General features: G+C 42.5%; 1 protein-coding gene across 6 annotated transcripts in view; it reads right to left on the bottom strand.

The window, feature by feature from the left end:
* The window catches only part of Sp100 (SP100 nuclear antigen), a 58,306-nt gene that overhangs the window by 13,403 nt on the left and 26,261 nt on the right, over window positions 1-18,642 (bottom strand). For 4 of the 6 annotated variants that reach the window (XM_048344554.1, XM_048344552.1, XM_048344550.1 and 1 more), the window contains exons 11-18: window positions 18,171-18,224; window positions 17,446-17,541; window positions 16,050-16,103; window positions 10,546-10,599; window positions 7,054-7,098; window positions 4,685-4,759; window positions 1,431-1,478; window positions 53-157 (exon numbers count right to left, since the gene is read on the bottom strand). In XM_048344554.1, coding sequence (XP_048200511.1) covers window positions 53-157; window positions 1,431-1,478; window positions 4,685-4,759; window positions 7,054-7,098; window positions 10,546-10,599; window positions 16,050-16,103; window positions 17,446-17,541; window positions 18,171-18,224 — 531 coding nt within the window. The remainder of the gene's footprint in view (window positions 1-52; window positions 158-1,430; window positions 1,479-4,684; window positions 4,760-7,053; window positions 7,099-10,545; window positions 10,600-16,049; window positions 16,104-17,445; window positions 17,542-18,170; window positions 18,225-18,642) is intronic. The other 2 variants (XM_048344551.1, XM_048344553.1) reach the window with 2 other exon arrangements.

Raw genomic sequence — 18,642 nt, forward strand, 5'->3', positions numbered from 1 at the left:
CCCACATGTGAGGCGACTTTGGCGCGTGCGCGCAGAACATCGTGCAACTCACTCTCCTTAAACTTCTTCTGATGAAGAATTCCCTTCGCATCACCGCAGGTCACCGCGAGTTCAGGAGAGAAAAAATTCACATTTTCTTCTCTGGGAATTCTTGGACCTGCATAGAGAATAGACGTTGTTTTTCATTCCATCCTCTCCTAACATGGTTCAAGGCTTTTCCCTACTCATATAACTCAAGATGTGTTGGATAACACTCCCCCTCCACCCCCGCCACCACGAATCAGTTACATTTCAAAGTCTTTCTTTTAAGATGTCAGGAGAGAACCCCTTCTCCATCCCCACCCTCTGATCTCTACACGCGGCCTCGTGGGGCAGAACGTGAGCTCTCCAGATGGCTGGCCACACTGCCTCGTGACCTTCCTCCTGATGTCTTCAAGGGACATGTCCAGTTGTATTATGGCTTTGAAGCTACCTAGGAAATAGACCTCCAACTTCCATCCAGTCCCTGTCTGAGACATGGATGGGGTACAGGGCAGGATGGCTGGAGTGCGCCCCTATCCAGGTGGTGTTTGTCTGTGCTCTTGCCTCTGATTTGCTGCACGTTTCCACCTAAGTTTCTTGGGGGGGGCTCTAGAAGAAACGACGTTGCTCAGGGTGCCACGTCCACCGCTCGAGGTGGGGCGGGGACACCGAAGGCCTTCCGCAGACCAGTGCAGCGGCAGCCTCTGGAGCTCCGCCTCGCGGCCGGCTAAGGTGACACAGAACCGGCAAAGACACGGCTTAGGAACTGGAGTGTGAGTCTTGCGTTGCCACCCACGGCCCCTTTTTGTGTCGTACCACCTGTGGCGCTCTACGTGGACAGCAGAGGGGTCCCTTAATCATGCCATGAGTCTCAGGTTATTTTTCCTTTTCTCACCCCAGTGAAGGAAGGCACAGGCCTAGGGACCTTCCCCAGGTAGACTGGCTACTCAGGGCGGGGGGGGGGGGTGGGAGGGTGGGAGTCATCACTAAACAGTCACATTGAAATAGGCCAATGCTGGGCTGGGAATGTGGCGTAGCGGTAGAGTCCTTGCCTTGCATAGATGAAGCCCTGGGTTCGATTCCTCAGCACCACATATATAGCAAAAGCCAGAAGTGGCGCTGTGGCTCAAGTGGTAAAAAAAGAAGCCAGCAAAAAGAAGCCAGAGACAGTGCTCAGGCCCTGAGTTCAAGCCCCAGGACTGACAAAACGAGGAGGAGGAGGAGGAGGAGGAGGAGGAGGAGAAGGAGGAGGGGGAGAAGGAGGAGGAGAAATTGGCCAATGCTGCTGAAGGGCCTCTTGTTTTTTTATTGTTTCCATAAACCAATCAAGAAAAACAATTTGCCACCAGCACATAGAGTATAGAATGAGATGTTAAGTTATCAAAAGTCCATTAATTGCTTCTTTTTACCTCTTTTCCTGCCTTTTCTCAAGGGTTTCTCATTGGTTTCTTTTCTTCCTGTGAAAGTTAAAAAAAATTAGTATCTTTTTACTTATAACATTTCATGGCAGATAGTGTTTTATAAAAACATGAATTAAAAGTTATCATTTATGCCAGGCAACAGTGGCTCATGACTGTAAGATCTTATCTCCAAGTAAGCGGCAAATCCTCAGAAGTGGCGCTGTGGCTCAAGTGGTAGAGCACTAGCCTTGAACAAAAATAGCTCAGAGATAGTACGTAGGCTCCGAGTTCAAACCTTAGGATGGGCATACACACACATGTACCCCCGCCCAATGCACCCCCACATATGAAGTTATCCTTTAGATGTAACTTTTCAGAGCCTATTTAGTATTTACAGAAAAATATCAAATGCCCAGGTCAGAAGCCAGGAACTTTTTCTATAAGGGGTTAGACAGTAAATGTTTAAGGCTCTGGTCCATAATCTCCCTCATGACGCCTCAGCTCTGAGGTGCTTTCACAGACTGTATGTGAATGAAACGTGGGACTCCACGTGTTCTAAGAATACTTCCTTTACAGACGGTTGTAGCCTGGGTTTGTCCTGTGGGCTGCAGTCGCTGACCTCTGGTCTAGACATGGTAAGTCGATGCTTACCACAGGCTCATCCCATACCAGTTCCTCCAGACTACTGCACACACATATGTGAAATGTTGCTGTATTCATTTCCCAGGCAAGAGGGCAAGAGCAGTCATGAAGGCGAATGTATGCAGAGTGCTCATTTTGTGCCAGGAACTATCCTCTATTAATTTACTATATCCTTGGAATAAATATCAAATAGTTACTAATATGCTCATTTTGCAGATAGGGACGTTGAAGTACTGGAGTACCACCAAAAATGTAACACATTGAGGATCTGGGAGAGAGACAGACAGGAAGCAATATAAGATCTTAAGACAGATCTCATGGTGGACTTGCCAATCAGATGGATGCCACAAGCCTCAACTTGAAAGAAGAATTTGTTTTGAAACTGAAAATGGCCAACGACTTCCAAAACTAACCCAATGAAGGTGACTCAACAGGAATTTTTGGAAATTAAGGCCCCAAGTCAAAGAGTTACAGAATTAAATATAGCTATGAGAACGGACTTAAAAGCTGGGCACCGGCAGTTTGTGCATGTAATCAGCTCTGGGTCTCTGTGGGAATCTTCCCCCGTCACTCATGATGCCGAATGACAGCTGGACTCAGGATATGAAATAGGATTCCCACGGCCTGGTGGAGACCCTGGAGATGGGGAGCTGGACCAAGGGATTTTGAGAGAAAAATCTACCTAGGAAAATGGTAGCAGGAGGGTGGACCTTCTTCTGCTACACTCATGGGAAGTCTTTTATGCATATATTTATATTGTAATATACTTAATATTCATAGTATAAAATAGCCAATTATACACGTACAGGGAAAGAAAGTTTTTTTTTTTTTAGACTAATTTGCTATAGGGATTTGCCTGGTGACTGGAGAACAAGGTCACTATGGGATAGTTGGTATGTCTTCTCTACTGACTGGCTTTCCCTTCAGAGCTACTTTCTTCATGGCTGAAAGAAAAGCTTAGCACCATTCTAGAATCATCCACAAGTCGCACAGCAAGAAACATCTGTGTAGACGGGGTAGGAGCGGAGGGCCTAAGGATCTGGCCAAGTAGGGAGGGATGTAAATGTCTTAAGTCAGGATGAGCTGCTGTTCCCACCCTTCCAGCCAGTGACACTGGGAGCCACGGGAGACCTCCAGAGGCTCCGTGCTCACCAGGGCAGGAGGCAGCTGTCCATGGTTCTTACCCCATGGGGGAGTGCTTGGCAGGGGGAGGTCAGAGAATGAGAAGCCAGGTATGTAGGAGACTAGGATGCCCCTCGGAGAGCAGCCAGTCTAACTCATGTTATTTCCCTTTACCCGTGAGTAAGCTAAGGCAGAAGGAGTAAAGCCACAGACTCAATACACACAATGACCAGAGTGGCAGGGCAGGACAGGTGAGGGATAGTTCCAGTACTTGTTTCAGTGTTGCTTTTGGTAGCTATTCCTGCCAGAAAAGTGGAGCAGAGGCAGAAGATCAGGTCAAAGACCCATGGCTAAGTGTATTGGCTTTGCTGCAACCATCCTTCCTTCCCTTACATAGTATGTTTAGAAACTGGCTAAATGGGATGTGTTTCTTTTCTTTCCTTCCTCCCTCCCTCCCTCCCTCCTTCCTTCCCTCCCTCTCTCCCTTCCTCCCTTCCTTTTCTCCCTCCCTTTCTCTCTCCCCCTTTCTCTTTCTCCTTCCTTTTTTCCTTCCTTCCTTCCTTTCTCTCTCTCTCTCTCTCTCTCTCTCTCTCTCTCTCTCTCTCTCTCTCTCTCTCTCTCTCTCTCTCTCTCTCTCTCTCTCTCTTCTTTTCTTTCTTTTTGTGCCAGTCCTAAGGCTTGACCACAGAGCCTGGGCACTGTCCCTGAGCTTTTTTGCTCAAGGGTATCCCACTACTGCTTGAGCAACAGTTCTACTTCTAGTTTGTTTTGTTTTATTTTGTTTTTGTGGTTAACTGGAGATGAAGAGTCTCACAGACTTCCCTTCCTGGGCTGGCTCCAACAAGGATACTCAGAGCTCAGACTCCTGAATAGCTAGAACTGTAGGCCTGAGTCACAGGCACCCAGCTGGATTCTTTTTTTTTTTGCCAGTCCTGGGCCTTGGAATTCAGGTCCTGAGCACTAACCCTGGCTTCTTTTTGCTCAAGGCTAGCACTCTGCCACTTGAGCCACAGCGTCACTTCTGGCCATTATTTGTATATGTGGTGCTGGGGAATTGAACCCAGGGCCTCTTGTATATGAGGCAAGCACTCTTGCCACTAGGCCATATCCCCAGCCTGGATTCATTTTTTTTTTTTTTTTTTTTTGGCCAGTCCTGGGCCTTGGACTCAGGGCCTGAGCACTGTCCCTGGCTTCTTCCCGCTCAAGGCTAGCACTCTGCCACTTGAGCCACAGCGCCGCTTCTGGCCGTTTTCTGTATATGTGGTGCTGGGGAATCGAACCTAGGGCCTCGTGTATCCGAGGCAGGCACTCTTGCCACTAGGCTATATCCCCAGCCCCTGGATTCATTTTTTAAAAGACAGTTTACTACACAAGACAATCAGGGAAACAGATTTGCTACCAAAAGCACAAAATAAAGCATGAAAATTTAGATATTTACTGCATATATATACATATATATTCATGGTGGTTTTAAAATTTTGTTCTATTTCTTATTTTACCTTTTAATGAACATCCTGTCTTTGGTATTCGGATATTCTGAATGAAGTAGTTCCCATATTTGCATCTCTTTACTACTGAGAAAATAGAAAATATATAAAAATAGATACTGCTATGAAGTTTCAGTGACACAACGCATTGCTTTTCGAAAGATCATTTTAATGTAACTTTTCAAGAGCCTAACATATAATAAAAAAAAATATAGCCTTTAGTCTTGCAATTGCCAACTTTTTGATAGTTAACTTAGGTTCATTCCATTTTTTTTTTTACCCTACATTGATTCAGGCTCATTGACTCCCACAGTATTTTTTTTTTTTTTTTTTTTTTTTTTTGCCAGTCCTGGGGCTTAAACTCAGGGCCTGAGCACTGTCCCTGGCTTCTTTTTGCTCAAGGCTAGCACTCTGCCACTTGAGCCACAGCGCCACTGCTGGCTGCTTTCTATATATGTGGTGCTGGGGAATTGAACCCAGGGCTTCATGTATACAAGGCGAGCACTTTACCACTAGGCCACATTCCCAGCTCCGAGTCCCACAGTAATAGAGAAAATAACCTAAGGCAAGAGTTTTATTTATATCCCAAACAACACTGTGAGAATAATAATGTCTTAAAAGCTTACTATATGGTAGGTGTTAATACAAGCCTGTTATGGCTTGGGTTTTCTATTACTGTGGTTTGAACTCAGGGCCTTCTACTAACTCATCGGTCACTCTACCACCTGAGCCACATCTCCAACCCCTGGTTTGTACTTTAAATATCCCTCAAAAGTTCATGGATTGGCAGCTTGGTTGCATGCTCATGTCATTGTTGCAAGGTGGTGGACACTTTAGGAGGGAGGACTCAGTGGAAGGAAGTGAGGTCATTGGGGATGTGGCTTTGAGGTGGATATTGTGATCATAACCTGTCTCTGTCTCTGTCTCTCTGTCTCTCTGTCTCTCTCTCTGTCTCTCTGTCTCTCTGTCTCTCTGTCTCTCTGTCTCTCTCTCTCTCTCTCTCCTTGTTTAGCCACAAACATTTTAAGCCAACGTAGACTTTTTCTGTCCCTCTTCTCATCTTTCATCAAAACCTGTTGAGGCTGAACAGATTAAAGACATACAAGTGATATACTTCTTTTTTCTTTTTGATCCCAGACAGGGATTTGAACTTGGTAACGGACACTTTCACTCACTGGCTGGCAGTCTACCAACTGAGCCTCTCCTCCAACCCCAAGTCTGCTTCATCTTCTCTGAGCTCTCCTTATGGGGGGATTTAGATATTAAGGTCCACTAAACATATACGGCCCCTTTAGCTTTCTCTTACACGAGCACAGGGATGATACCAGAAGAAACGAGACTGTTCTTGGATTTCCTGTCCAGGTGCCATCAATGCTCATTGTATTCTTGCCATAGAAGTTGAGCAAAGCGCTACCTTCTCCAGGCAAGAGAGATGGCTTCACCTTCAAAATAACTGATCTTCATCTAATCACTTGCATGGGTGAGGTGACCCAGCAGGAGTGTGGGCCTCTCAGAAGCTGGGAGAAGAGGGGTGACGTAATCAGTAGCCAGTTCAAGTTCCTGTATGAGGAAAACTTCTACTCAAGGATTCTAAGAGGATGTCTCTGAGGAACTCACTAATGAATGTGGCCCATTCATTTACCATGTTGGAGAAACACCAAGCACCTATCACGAGAGAGTCATTCCGACTCCTTATTCCTTCCTTCCCAGACCCATTTTAGCTGAAGGCTATAGGAACTGAGTAGGGTTAGAAAGAAAATGTGGGCATTGGTGGCTATACCTGTAACCTTAGCTACTCAGGATGCTGAGATCAAAGTAGCTAAGCCTGGGCAGAAAAGTCTGTAAGAATCTTATCTCCAATTAGTCAGCACAAAGCCCAGCATGGAGCTGTGGTTCAAGTGGTAGAGTTCTAGTTTTGAGGGAAAAAACCAAAATAAAAGTGACAGACCCTGAGTCAAAGACATAGTGCCATCACACACACACACACACACACACACACACACACACACACACACACACACACAGAAAAACCAAAGGAAATAAAAGAAGAAAGAGAAAGAAACAGGTACTTGAGAGAATCAGGTGTGCAAACGAAGAGAAGAAACAATGTGGTTTCTGCTTCGATTGACTAATACCAACTATTTTAACAAAGCAGGCAATGATGAAAAGTCTCCATAGAAACCAGTAAGCCTCAAAGATTATGTTTTCAGCCTAGAATTTGGGATCTCCTTGTTACAACAACTGAGCTGGCACTCTAAATAATCCACAAGATAGAAAGCTGTGGGGGCTCACAGATTTAAAGGGTGCAGGCAGCAATGGCGGGATCAGAAGGGAAACAGGACAGCAGTAAGCTCAAAGCAGTGAATTCTCAAGCTTCTTACCTCTCTGGGCAGGTTTTACTTGGTGTATTTGTTTTCTCACTTTCTCTTCAAACAGAAAAAAAAAAAAGAAAATATGTTTAGAACTGTAACGCAAGATTTACAAACTTTATGTCAGTAGCCTTCTAGTGTTTGTTTTTAATGTTTCCACCCCACTCTGGGGGGACTAAATCTCTAGCTAGAAACATCCTATTTGGTGATGATCGCATAGAAAACCCGCCCCACAAACATTGGCATTTATACAAAACCATTATGTAGGCTACGTAGTTACATATTTACATGAGTTTTTTTTTCTCTTCACAATAAAAGAAAATGTAAAAGTCCCTAAACTAAGGCAGAAGCTAACAGTAGAAGAAGGGGACAGTCAAGGAGACTGAGAGAAGCCATCGGTGTACTTCCTGGAATTACAGGTGGGCCTTGGAAAGCTAACATTCATGCTTGCAGCAGCCAGATGTTAAGCAGCAGCAGAAGAAGAAATCCATTAGAGAAGTAAAGTCAAATGTAGGAGGAAAATAGAGATGAAATACTTTTTCAGAAATTGAAGTGAAGGACATAGATTACAGAAATAAAGCATAAAAGTCTGAGAACACATCAGCACAAGTCACAGTCATGACTACACAATCCTATATAAAGTTTAGTCATTAAAAAGAGATATTGAACTAGGCATGGTTGTTCACACTTCTAATTCCAGTGCTCGAGTGGCTGAGGCAGCAGGATTGTAAGGTTGAGACCCTGGTGTGTGTGTGTGTGTGTGTGTGTGTGTGTGACAGAGACAGAAATAGAGACTAAGAGCATCTCCATCTGAGTATTTAAATGATTGTTCACATTTTTGTAGTTTGCTGAAATTGAGAAAGAAACTTGGAAAATAAGGAGATAAGGAACCTCATACTAGTACGTACTTGAGCAACTGGGATGGGAGGTTGTAGTAGGAAAGTTTATGCAAGCTGTATTTCATTGTTTCGGAGTGAAATCTTTTGGGGATTTTTCTGTATTTCTGTCAGTAAAATTGGGCTCTATAAATAAGGGTAACTAATGAAATTAGAGACTAGATTATAAGAAGTAACTCTTTATAACAAGAAAAAATTACAGAAGGAGATGAAAGGAAAAGTCCCTTCAATGCACCCATGTGGAAAGGGAGGGAGCATTCTAAATATTCTTCCCATAAAACTAGTATAGAGAATCCAATTTATCAAGATACTATTTTGGGGGGGGGGGTCCGTTGTGGGACTTGAACTCTGGTCCTGGGTGCTGTCCCTGAACTCTTCAGCTCAAGGCTAGTGCTCTACCACTTTGAACCACAGCGCCACTTCTGGTTTTTGGGTGGCTAATTGGAGAAAAAGAGTCTCACAGACTTTCTTAACTGGGCTGGCTTTGAACCTCAATCCTCTAATCTCAGCCTCCTGAGTAGCTAGGATTACAGGTGTGAGCCATCAGCACCCAGCTAAATAGAGATATTTTGTAACAAGGTTAAGTTTTATTCTCTAGTAAAATACAGTCATGTGTCTATTCATAACCATCACCAGTTTATTGTTCTCCAATAATATCAATTTGCTATTGGAAGAGTCATTTGAAGGGGTCTTATAATACCTTTACCTTTCATGAAACTAATCTCCAAAGAAAACTATAATTCTGACTGATTGTCTTGATAATTTTCAGCCATATTTTACATCTGAATAACAACTGGATCCATAAACTGCATAAATACTTGTAAGATTTTTGTGTATTCTGACTATTTCTCATCAAGTGGGTAATAAAATGTCTATAGACTTCCTACTTAAGTACAGATTTAGAACATTCTCTCATTTAAATTCACTGCAGTTATTAATCTGCAAAATCAATGTGATTCTAATTAGAGAATCTGGTGGATGTAGGAAGCAGTGGACTGGGAGACTTCATTGAGTTTATTCTAAAATTTGCCCTTCTAAGTTATATAGATGGGTCTACTTTGAGCCTTCTATTCTCTTTGGTAGTTCTTTTGGCTGCAAAAGAAGTTACTCTGTAAATAGTAAAGACACTGTGTGGGCCAACAAGCAATTTGAATCCATGAATAGCCTAAGTAGGAATATATGTTTTTACATTCTCATCTTGCACATCCATAAAGAGGAAAATATCATAAGGATGGTAGGTATGGAACATTAGGAATGATCAGAGACTCCATCAGCATTCTACAATAAAATATAGAAATACATTTCTTGTTGTTGTTGCTGGTTGTGGGGCTTGAACTCTGGGCCTGGGCGCTGTCCCTGATCTCTTCAGCTCAAGGCTAGCACTCTACCACATGAGTCACAGCGCCACTTCCGGTTTTCTGGTGGTTAATTAGAGATAAGAGTCTCACGGATTTTCTTGCCCTGGCTGGCTTTGAACCGTGATCCTCAGATTTCAGCCTCCTGAGTAGCTAGGATTACAGGTGTGAGCCACTATTGCCTGGCTAGAAATACACTTTTAAAATCTAGAGGAAAAAATGGCTATTATAAATATGATATGAAAACCCATAAGCCAGTGAGAAAAAAAGCTGATAGATTCAACTACCAAAAACACTTGAAACTTCTCTAGGACAAATATTCCATTAGCAAACCTACAAGAAAAGTAAGAAAATGGGACAAAATATAAGCAATTTGCAAGACTAAGATTTACTATACATAACATAGAGTGATCTCTGTTCAGCATCCCAAGAAAAAGACAAGTGGCATCAGGAAACACTGATAGTATGCTACAACGAAGAGTCCTGGGAAGAAGATACATAAATGACCACTTAATGCGATATTGCCCCGAGCCAGTGGCTCACGCCTGTAATCCTAGCTACTCAGGAGGCTAACGTCCGAGGAATGCAGTTTGAAGACAGCACAGGTGCTGTGGCTCAAGTGGTAGAGTGCTAGCCTTGAGCATAAAGAGGCTTAAGGACAGTACCCAGGCTCTGAGTTCAAGCCCCAGAATCAGCTAAAAACCAAACCAACCTCCCCCCCACCAATTCCTACAGTGTAAAAGTAGAAATAGTTCATGTTAAAGCAGCTATGAAATAAGACATTTTAATAGTTAAACTGGGGGTAAATAAGATCAATGGACTTTATTTGCATGCATGATATGGCATATCAAAGTCTAGTACTTTGTCTACTTTATATATATTAACAAAATGAATTCAATCAGTATTATAATAGTAAAAGGAAGTATACAAAATGTTCTAATGTGTTTATTGTCTATATTAGTTTAAAAAGCAAGAGAATTACCTAATTTCAGTAAATGAAATGATTTTCTAGAATACATTAATGCATATGTGGAAATATCTTTGAAAGAGCTATATGTTTATAAAAACATGTTAAAATCAGAATAAAAAAAGCAACATGAAGACATGAACATGCAGAAAATGACCAAGTGTTACATTAAAAGTTATTCATTTTTGTCTTGTAAGAGGCATAGAAAATAATGAGACTCCACCTTTGTATTAAAAACATAGTTCATCTGTAACAGAAAGATCAGACAAATTCTGTTTGTTCTTACTTCTTTTCCTACTGTCTTTTGCCAAAGTAGAAGTGTTTCCAACATCCATGGCATCTAGGAAGTAACAAGTGATAGTCAGAGAACTGTTTGCTTATAAAATAAAAGTTATAACTCTTGTGACAATTTGCATTGTTTGGAAAGCCCAAATTTATAATGGAGTCCTCAGTACCACTTGGAGCTGATAGTTCAGATCTTCAGTCCTCAGAGATTTGATAAGACTTCGTAACTAAAGTGCACCAACTTACTCATGTATAAAACAGGGGCAGCAACAGATATCCCATTAAGGTTTAAAACTTTTTAATAAGAGCTTATGTGCAAAGGCTAATAGTAAACCACTCTGGAGGTTGGAGGACCTCATTGAAAACATTTTAAAATTTAGGAATAGTTCTCTGAGGATGTTTTGTTTTGTTTTTCCTGACAGATAGTGAAACAGTTTGTCTTCTGGGGCCTTCTGAGGTCATAAGGTTCTGACAAACATTATTAGCAGGTCTATCAACCAAAGCATGCTGCTGCTTCTTTCCACAGATAAGGACAGAGTCATACATATCCAACACTTTAACATCAATATGCTAATACAGCAAATAAGGTGCCTCGTTTTTATCAGTCATATTGGTACCACATCACTGATATATATGTATATATAAAAGAAATAAAGCATATCCCAGTCATTTTTTTTAACATTTTAATGTCCTTTTGCCTCTCTGCACTTTCTAAAAAGGGTGGACCAGGGGCTGGGGATATGGCCTAGTGGCTAGAGTGCTTGCCTCGTATACATGAGGCCCTAGGTTCGATTCCCCAGCACCACATATACAGAAAATGGCCAGAAGTGGCACTGTGGCTCAAGTGGCAGAGTGCTAGCCTTGAGCAAGAAGAAGCCAGGGACAGTGCTCAGGCCCTGAGTCCAAGCCCCAGGACTGACCAAAAAAAAATAATAATAAAAATAAAAAGGGTGGACCAAGCAAAAGCAGAGAATAATATTCTGGCACAGGTGGGACCTATTCCTTCTTATTGGTAAGGTGTTCACAGCCAAGTAGCTCAGGAAATGGGAGCTCTGGTTTCAGATTTCTAACATCCTGTAGTCTGGGGCTTAGGGTCCTGCTTCCAGCTGGCAACTTAAGAGTTCTAGTGTTCTCCTGGAACTCTGACCACCAGACACACTACTCCCTCGATTCAGTGGGATTTTCTGATTTACTACTGTCTAAGACCCTTGGGCCTCCTAACCCTTCATGTAAGATGCTTGGCTATTTTTTTTTTTTTTATCCTTGGCCTCTTGGCACAAATTTTGTGAAACACGAAACAGGAATCCTTCCCATGACTGGGTTTGTGTATCTCGAATTCTAAACTGTTATTTTCACTGTTGGTCCCTCCTTACTTCAAAGGGTGAATCTACCTCTGAAATAGATTTTTCCTTTATATACATATTCTCTTTTTTTTTTAATAAGTCCTTTCCTTTTATAGATGACCTCTGGAATTTTCACTTGAAATAAAGGGTGAATGTATGTTTTAGAGACAGAGACAACACTGGAGGACCCAAGAGTGATTTCAGGGGAAACAACTTGGAAGTGTTAACTTTGGAGTTTGAAGGTCTTGACAGAGGGCTACGACCTTCAGGACCGTGGACAGAGGCTTGCCGGCTCTGAGGTTTAGAAGGCAGGGCTAGTGGGAACTCTGTCTTCAGGGATAATCAGGTTGAAGGTGGTGACTAATGCAGTAGGGGCAAATCAAATGCCTGGAGCAACCTTTCCTGCAATTTGGGTGAGTGACAGAGACTCCTGTGATACCCAAGGGTGCTTTGCTCCAAAAACTCACTACTTATTCTGCCTAGGTTTGACTGTGCCTACTCTTTTGTGCCTCTCCTTTATTACTTCCTACATCATCTCATTCCTCCTATACTTCTGTACTAACATCTCTGGATTTACTTTTACTATCGACTTTCTGCTTTCTCTTCCCTTTTGGTTCTGGATTTAATTCTAGCTTTGTTTCTCTCCATCTTATACTGATGGTAGCTGCTTGGCCATATCATTCCTTGTCTTTATATTTCCTTCCTCTAGGTTCGGTTTCATCTCACGGATGACTACTTCACTACCACCAAATGCCAAGGCCCTGGAAGCCAAGTCTACTTAGAAACACTTGAAACTCATTTGGGCATCTTTTCCTTTGGTGCCCCTGCCTGGGTTCTATACTTGCTCTTCTGTTAGCCACTCGGTGTGACATCCACCTATCCACAAGCCAAGCTCTTCTCTTTGGACCCCTCAAACCTGTTGAGAACAGTTATTCTATGCACAAGTATCCATAAGTACACTTGTGTGCATATGCTTTGGGGGAGAAGTGAGGAAAAGAAAGGTTTGTCTTCTGCATACACAGGAAGACAGACAATTGCTAATATGATTGTGGTCTCCATCACATGCAGATAGATTGTACCCCTTCTGGTTCTTTTCTTCTATGCATTTGGAGAACTTGGGATTCACAAAACACTGGAAAGAAATAAGGAAATGACAGACAAGTGTAACAACCAGGAAACACACCTCACTGTGGTCATGGGGAACTAGGTTAAGCACTCAAATGAGCTGGGGGGAAAATGGTCATTTCTCAGGTACAACAGAGATTCAGTTTCTTTTTCTACCTGGCCACACCTCATTCTCCTCCTTCTGTACCCTGCCTGTGGCTCTCTCTAAATTTTTAGCTATTTCTCTGATTCTATAAATCTCTGCCTCTCTCTCTCTGGTCTCTTTTGTTGCTTTTTACCTTATTGTCAATGATGGTTTTACTCTCTCCTTCTCTAGAGATACTTTGTATACAAAATAGCTGGCCCTATCCCTCCCCTCTCCATCACTCAGTGATTTTCTTTTTCCCTCTCCATATATATGTATACATGCCAATATTTATAGATATAAATGTGTATACACAACTATAAATGTGTACTTATACATGCATCAAATATTGTGTGTACATGTGTGTCCCCTGGGGCAGGGGACACTTTTGCCAGGGCAGGGTCTCCTTTCTGTCATCTCTTATCCTTTTTTCTCTTTCACTTAATCCTTGTTATGTGAGTAAAGAATAAACTTGCATTATGCTTGCACCATTGAACATTTTGAAGTATACATATATAGCTAATTAGGCTTTCTTCCTTCTATTGGGTACATTTCCCTATGTATATTTTTAGTTCTTGACAGATGAGTTACTGCCTGTTGTGAACAGTGATCACTCATCGTGTGGCCACCTGGGTTGCTAGTCTCTGTTCTTTTCACTTTCTTTTTGGCCAGTCCTGTGGCTTGGACTCAGGGCCTAAGCACTGTCTCTGGCTTCTTTTTGCTCAAGGCTAGCACTCTGCCACTTGAGCCACAGTGCCCCCTCTGGCCGTTTTCTATATATGTGGTGCTGGGGAATCAAACCCTGGGCTTCATGAATACAAGGCAGGCACTCTTGCCACTAGGCCATATTCCCAGCCCCTTCTTTTCACTTTTTTTTTTTTTTTTGGCCCTGGGCCTTGGACTCAGGGCCTGAGCACTGTCCCTGGCTTCTTCCCGCTCAAGGCTAGCACTCTGCCACTTGAGCCACAGCGCCGCTTCTGGCCGTTTTCTGTATATGTGGTGCTGGGGAATTGAACCTAGGGCCTCGTGTATCCGAGGCAGGCACTCTTGCCACTAGGCTATATCCCCAGCCCACATTTCTTTTCACTTTTTGATCTGTCGCATATTTGTACATTTCTTTGCTCATCCCAAAACGGGGATAGCATGTGTTAGGCTGACTATGTCTTTGTGATCTTAATTGTCAATTGATCTTAATTGGATTTATTAAAATAATCGGACAGAATCCAACTGCATGGTCAAGTACATCTGTCAAGAACTATACTAAAGTTCAAGAGTGACTGATTGATGGAGCTTATATTTCTCTCTACAATTACATAGCAAAAAAGGTATCTTTTTAGGCTTCTACAATTACAAGTAATGACCAATATATCACTAGAAATCTAGGCTCTTTTTTGCTAGTAGGCATGACAGTGGGTCTTCATAAAAAGTATCATCGTTTTGCTCTTTATTTCTTCCACAACACCAATACATAATTACACACATTTAGTTGGTAGAACTTATTTCTATGAAGCACGAGTTTATAGTGGTTTCCTAATTCCTTCCATTTTCTAGAGTGTAGAAAAGAAGTCTTCAGAAGGGCTGGATACAAAGCAGTCAAGGTGCTGAGAATAAAATGCATCTGGATGCAATGGCTTTGCATTCCTGACATCCTGCAGAGCCAGGCTTGAAATCCTAATCTTCTGTCCCTAATCCACTTCTTAGGGCTTCCTGAGGCTCTTCTCCGTGACTCAGCTCAGAAGAGCCACTACTGCTGAGCCCTGCAGAAAGAGGGAACACCCCTTCACAGTCTGTCTGTGTCTTAGGAACCAATCCAGAACACAAGTCCTCAAAAACAAAGACTGGAGCCAGCGCTGGTGACTCACGCCGGTCATCCTAGCGACTCAGGAGGCTGAGATTGGAGGATCGTGGCTTGAAGCCAGCCCAGGCAGGGAAGTCTGTGAGACTCTTAGCTCTAATTAACCAACAGAAAACTGAAGGGAAGCTGTGGCTCAAAGTGGTAGAGTGCTAGCCTGGAGCAAAAAGGCACTCAGAGACAGTGACCAGGCCCTGAGTTCAAGCCCCAGGACCAGAGTGTACACGCATGCGTACTCGCGCGTGTGTGCACGCACACGCACACACACACATACAAACACAAACATTAAAAAAAAAACAAAAACTGGAAGGGCCAGGAATATGGCCTAGTGGCAAGAGTACTTGCCTCCTATACATGAAACCCTGGGTTCGATTCCCCAGCACCACATATATAAAAAACGGCCAGAAGTGGCACCGTGGCTCAAGTGGCAGAGTGCTAGCCTTGAGCAAAAGGAAGCCAGGGACAGTGCTCAGGCCCTGAGTTCAAGCCCCAGGACTGGCAAAATAAAGAAAGAAAGAAAAAAAACTGGAAGAGAAACTTGTTTTGGAGGGGTGGAAATATTCCTACTGTTTGACCATTTCTGTCCCACTGGTCAAGGCTGGGGCAGGGACATGTATCGTGGCCAGCCCTCCTTTATGTCATCCCTTCTTAACTTTCCTTCCCATTCATTCACCTTATCCTCTTTATGTAAGTAAAGAATAAGCTTGCATTGTGCTTGTGCCATTGGACATTTTGAAGCCTATATATTAATTTTTCCCAACCCACCTCATGCAAAACATATAATGTAAATTACCTAAAATTCTAATAAGCCAGCTGTGATGGTGCATGACTACAATCCCACTATTCAAGAGGCTGAGACAGGAAGTTTCCAAGTTTGAGGACAGATAAATTCAATTTAAAAAGTGCTAGGAATATAGCTTAGTGGTAGAGTAGTTGCTTAGCCTGAGTTGTGCCAAAAATACTAACAAACTAATTTTTATTTTAAAAGGTATTTAAAAACTTGAATGACACTTTCATAGCACAGAAAATTGTTATATCTAGAAATTTTAAATTGTTCTTACATCTTTTCCTATTATTTATTCTCCAAGTAGATGCTTTTCCAATAGCCATAGAATCTAGAAAAGAAAAACAAACAAATCCGTTACTAACAGGGCTATACACTTTATGAGGACTTACATTATAGCTAGGATTTGAACCACAATGATGATCATTTTTGTATTTTTCCCCACTAAAGAGAGATCCCTCCCAAGTGGGTCAGAGATCCATACTTGTTTAGTCTAAATAGTAAAATGAAAGGTTTGTTGTTGTTGTTTGTGTGTGTGTGTGTGTGTGTGTGTGTGTGTGTGTGCATACCTTGGGCTTGAACTCAGGGCCTGTGCACTATTCCTGAGCTTTTGTGCTCAGTGCTAGCACTCCACCACTTGGGCTACAGCTTTACTTTTAGTTTTTGGGTTCGCTAACTGGAGATAAGAGGCTCATGGACTTTTCTACCAAGACTGGCTTTGAACCCTGATCCCAAGATCTCAGCCTCCTGAGTAGGCAGGATTACAGGTATGAACTACCAATATAATTTATATGTTTTCAGCTAGCTAATTTGGCAGTGGATCTGAACTTGAGTGCTACTGGTTCAGATGAAATCTGATCACATTTGGTGTGAATATATCACACAACCTGCTACAGAAATATTAACATGGTTTATTTGGGAATAGAATTCTGTGGCAGAATCTACTGGAGTGTCCTATAACACAGAACATAAATCACATTATTTTTCTTAACTAGTTGAATATTTTTGAAGTTTGAAATACATCTGGTGGCTTCAAACGTTTTGAAGAAAGGATTGTGAGTATTTGCTAAGAGTCCAAGCTGTGGATTTTGATCCTTTCGGGAACTTTCCATGTTCAACCTGTAAAAGATTCTAAATGATTTGTATGCTGGGATCAAATGGGGCAAATCACAGTTATGTTACCTACCAATTCACTTGTTGTAAAGATAAATGGCTACCTTATTTGCTAAGCTATTTTCTAGTAAGTTGAGGGGGGTCATCTGTCAAAATCTATGAATTGAACTTAATGGCAGGAACCAAAAGATTTTCTTTATGTCTGTAAGTAGAGTGTATGCAGGATGTTTTGAGCTTTAAGCAAAATGATAACAAAATCAAACAATAGCTGACAATCTCTTTCTCGTCTATACAAAGTCATTGATAGGCAGGAGCGGAACTCATTCCTAGTCTAATATTCTGGAGTTCATAGGACTGGTGCAAAGGACATTCCCAACCAACCACAGTCGGCTCGTTAACCCTGGATTTATGACCTTGTATTTCATTTTTCGATGTCCTCATGAAGGGTACACAGAGAAGGAAGTGGCGTGGGTCCTGCTGGGACAGGGGCTGAGAGTAAATCCCAGTGGGGACCAGGTGTTGTCAGCCCAGACCCCTGATGTCCTGGCTCCCGTCCTTACCCGTCTCCTCACGCTCACGTGTTGGTGCTAAGATCCAGGATGCGGGCGGCAACTCGTCCTCACTGGATTCCGCGGAGCTATCATCAAATCCTCTCACTGCAGAAAGAGAGCAGAGGTCCCCTGGGGGCTCAGAGAGAGAGAGAGAGAGACAGAGAGACAGAGAGACAGAGAATGTGTGTGTGAGAGAGACAGAGACAGAGAGACAGAGACAGAGACGGAGACGGAGACAGAGAGACGGAAAGAACCACGATGGAAGAACATTCTAGAGAAAGGAAGCTAGGAAAAACTTAGCTCTGAAATTCCAGGACCATAGGTCCTGTCTTAGATTTCCATCACCTTTGTGGATTTCTTGCTGCTTTTGTGCCCACTTTAATTCACTTAGAGCTTGCTTCTTTTCCAGGACAGTCATAAAAATCAAAGTAAAAGGGATCTTCTACTTAACTATTTCCCTGGCCATTAGAAACAGGGCCACGGGAAATCCATGAGGTATTTGTTTAGAAAAAAAAACAACCCTAAAGTCCAATTAAAAATTGTTATTATGTTGAACCATTACCTTCTTTGGAGTCCTAAGTTACACCTTACCTAACATATATAAGAGTTAAAAGGGGAGCCATCTAAAATTAAAGCAAGTTGTATTCTTACATTGAAGAGCAAAGAACTAAAATGAACATTTTAAAGAAAATATAGCGCACAAATGACTATGATTTAGTCTTAATTTCTCTTACCACGTTTCCCAAGCCTTTTCCTGAACATGGCAGATGTCCCGAAATCTATAGACTCTGGGAGATAAAAGGGAGAAAAATCATTATTGGTACACAAATGACAAGTTCTATGACAACTCATACCAAGTAGGCTTGCAATCAGAAGGCAGTTCTGATCAGCACTTCCTTTTTCACTTCGTCTGACCCAGTTGTGGAGGGTCAGCCTCACAGTGCTTGAATCCAGCTTGGATTCCTCTTTAATACTCTCTGCGTGTATGTGTGTTGTGCTTTCTAGCAGGCACCGAGCTATGCCTCCATGCCTGTTTGCTTTACTTTAATTATTTGTTTCAGGTAGAAGCTCACAGTCAAGGGCCAGCCTCAAATCACAGTGCTCTTTTGTCTGCCTCCCCTGTAGCTGGAATCACATGCGTCTACCACCACGCCCAGACTCTCTGGAATTCTTTTTGTAAATCTGGAAATGATTCATAGCTGGATC

The sequence above is a fragment of the Perognathus longimembris genome, chromosome 4 (genome assembly GCF_023159225.1).
Source record: "Perognathus longimembris pacificus isolate PPM17 chromosome 4, ASM2315922v1, whole genome shotgun sequence".
NCBI classification, from domain to species: domain Eukaryota; kingdom Metazoa; phylum Chordata; class Mammalia; order Rodentia; family Heteromyidae; genus Perognathus; species Perognathus longimembris.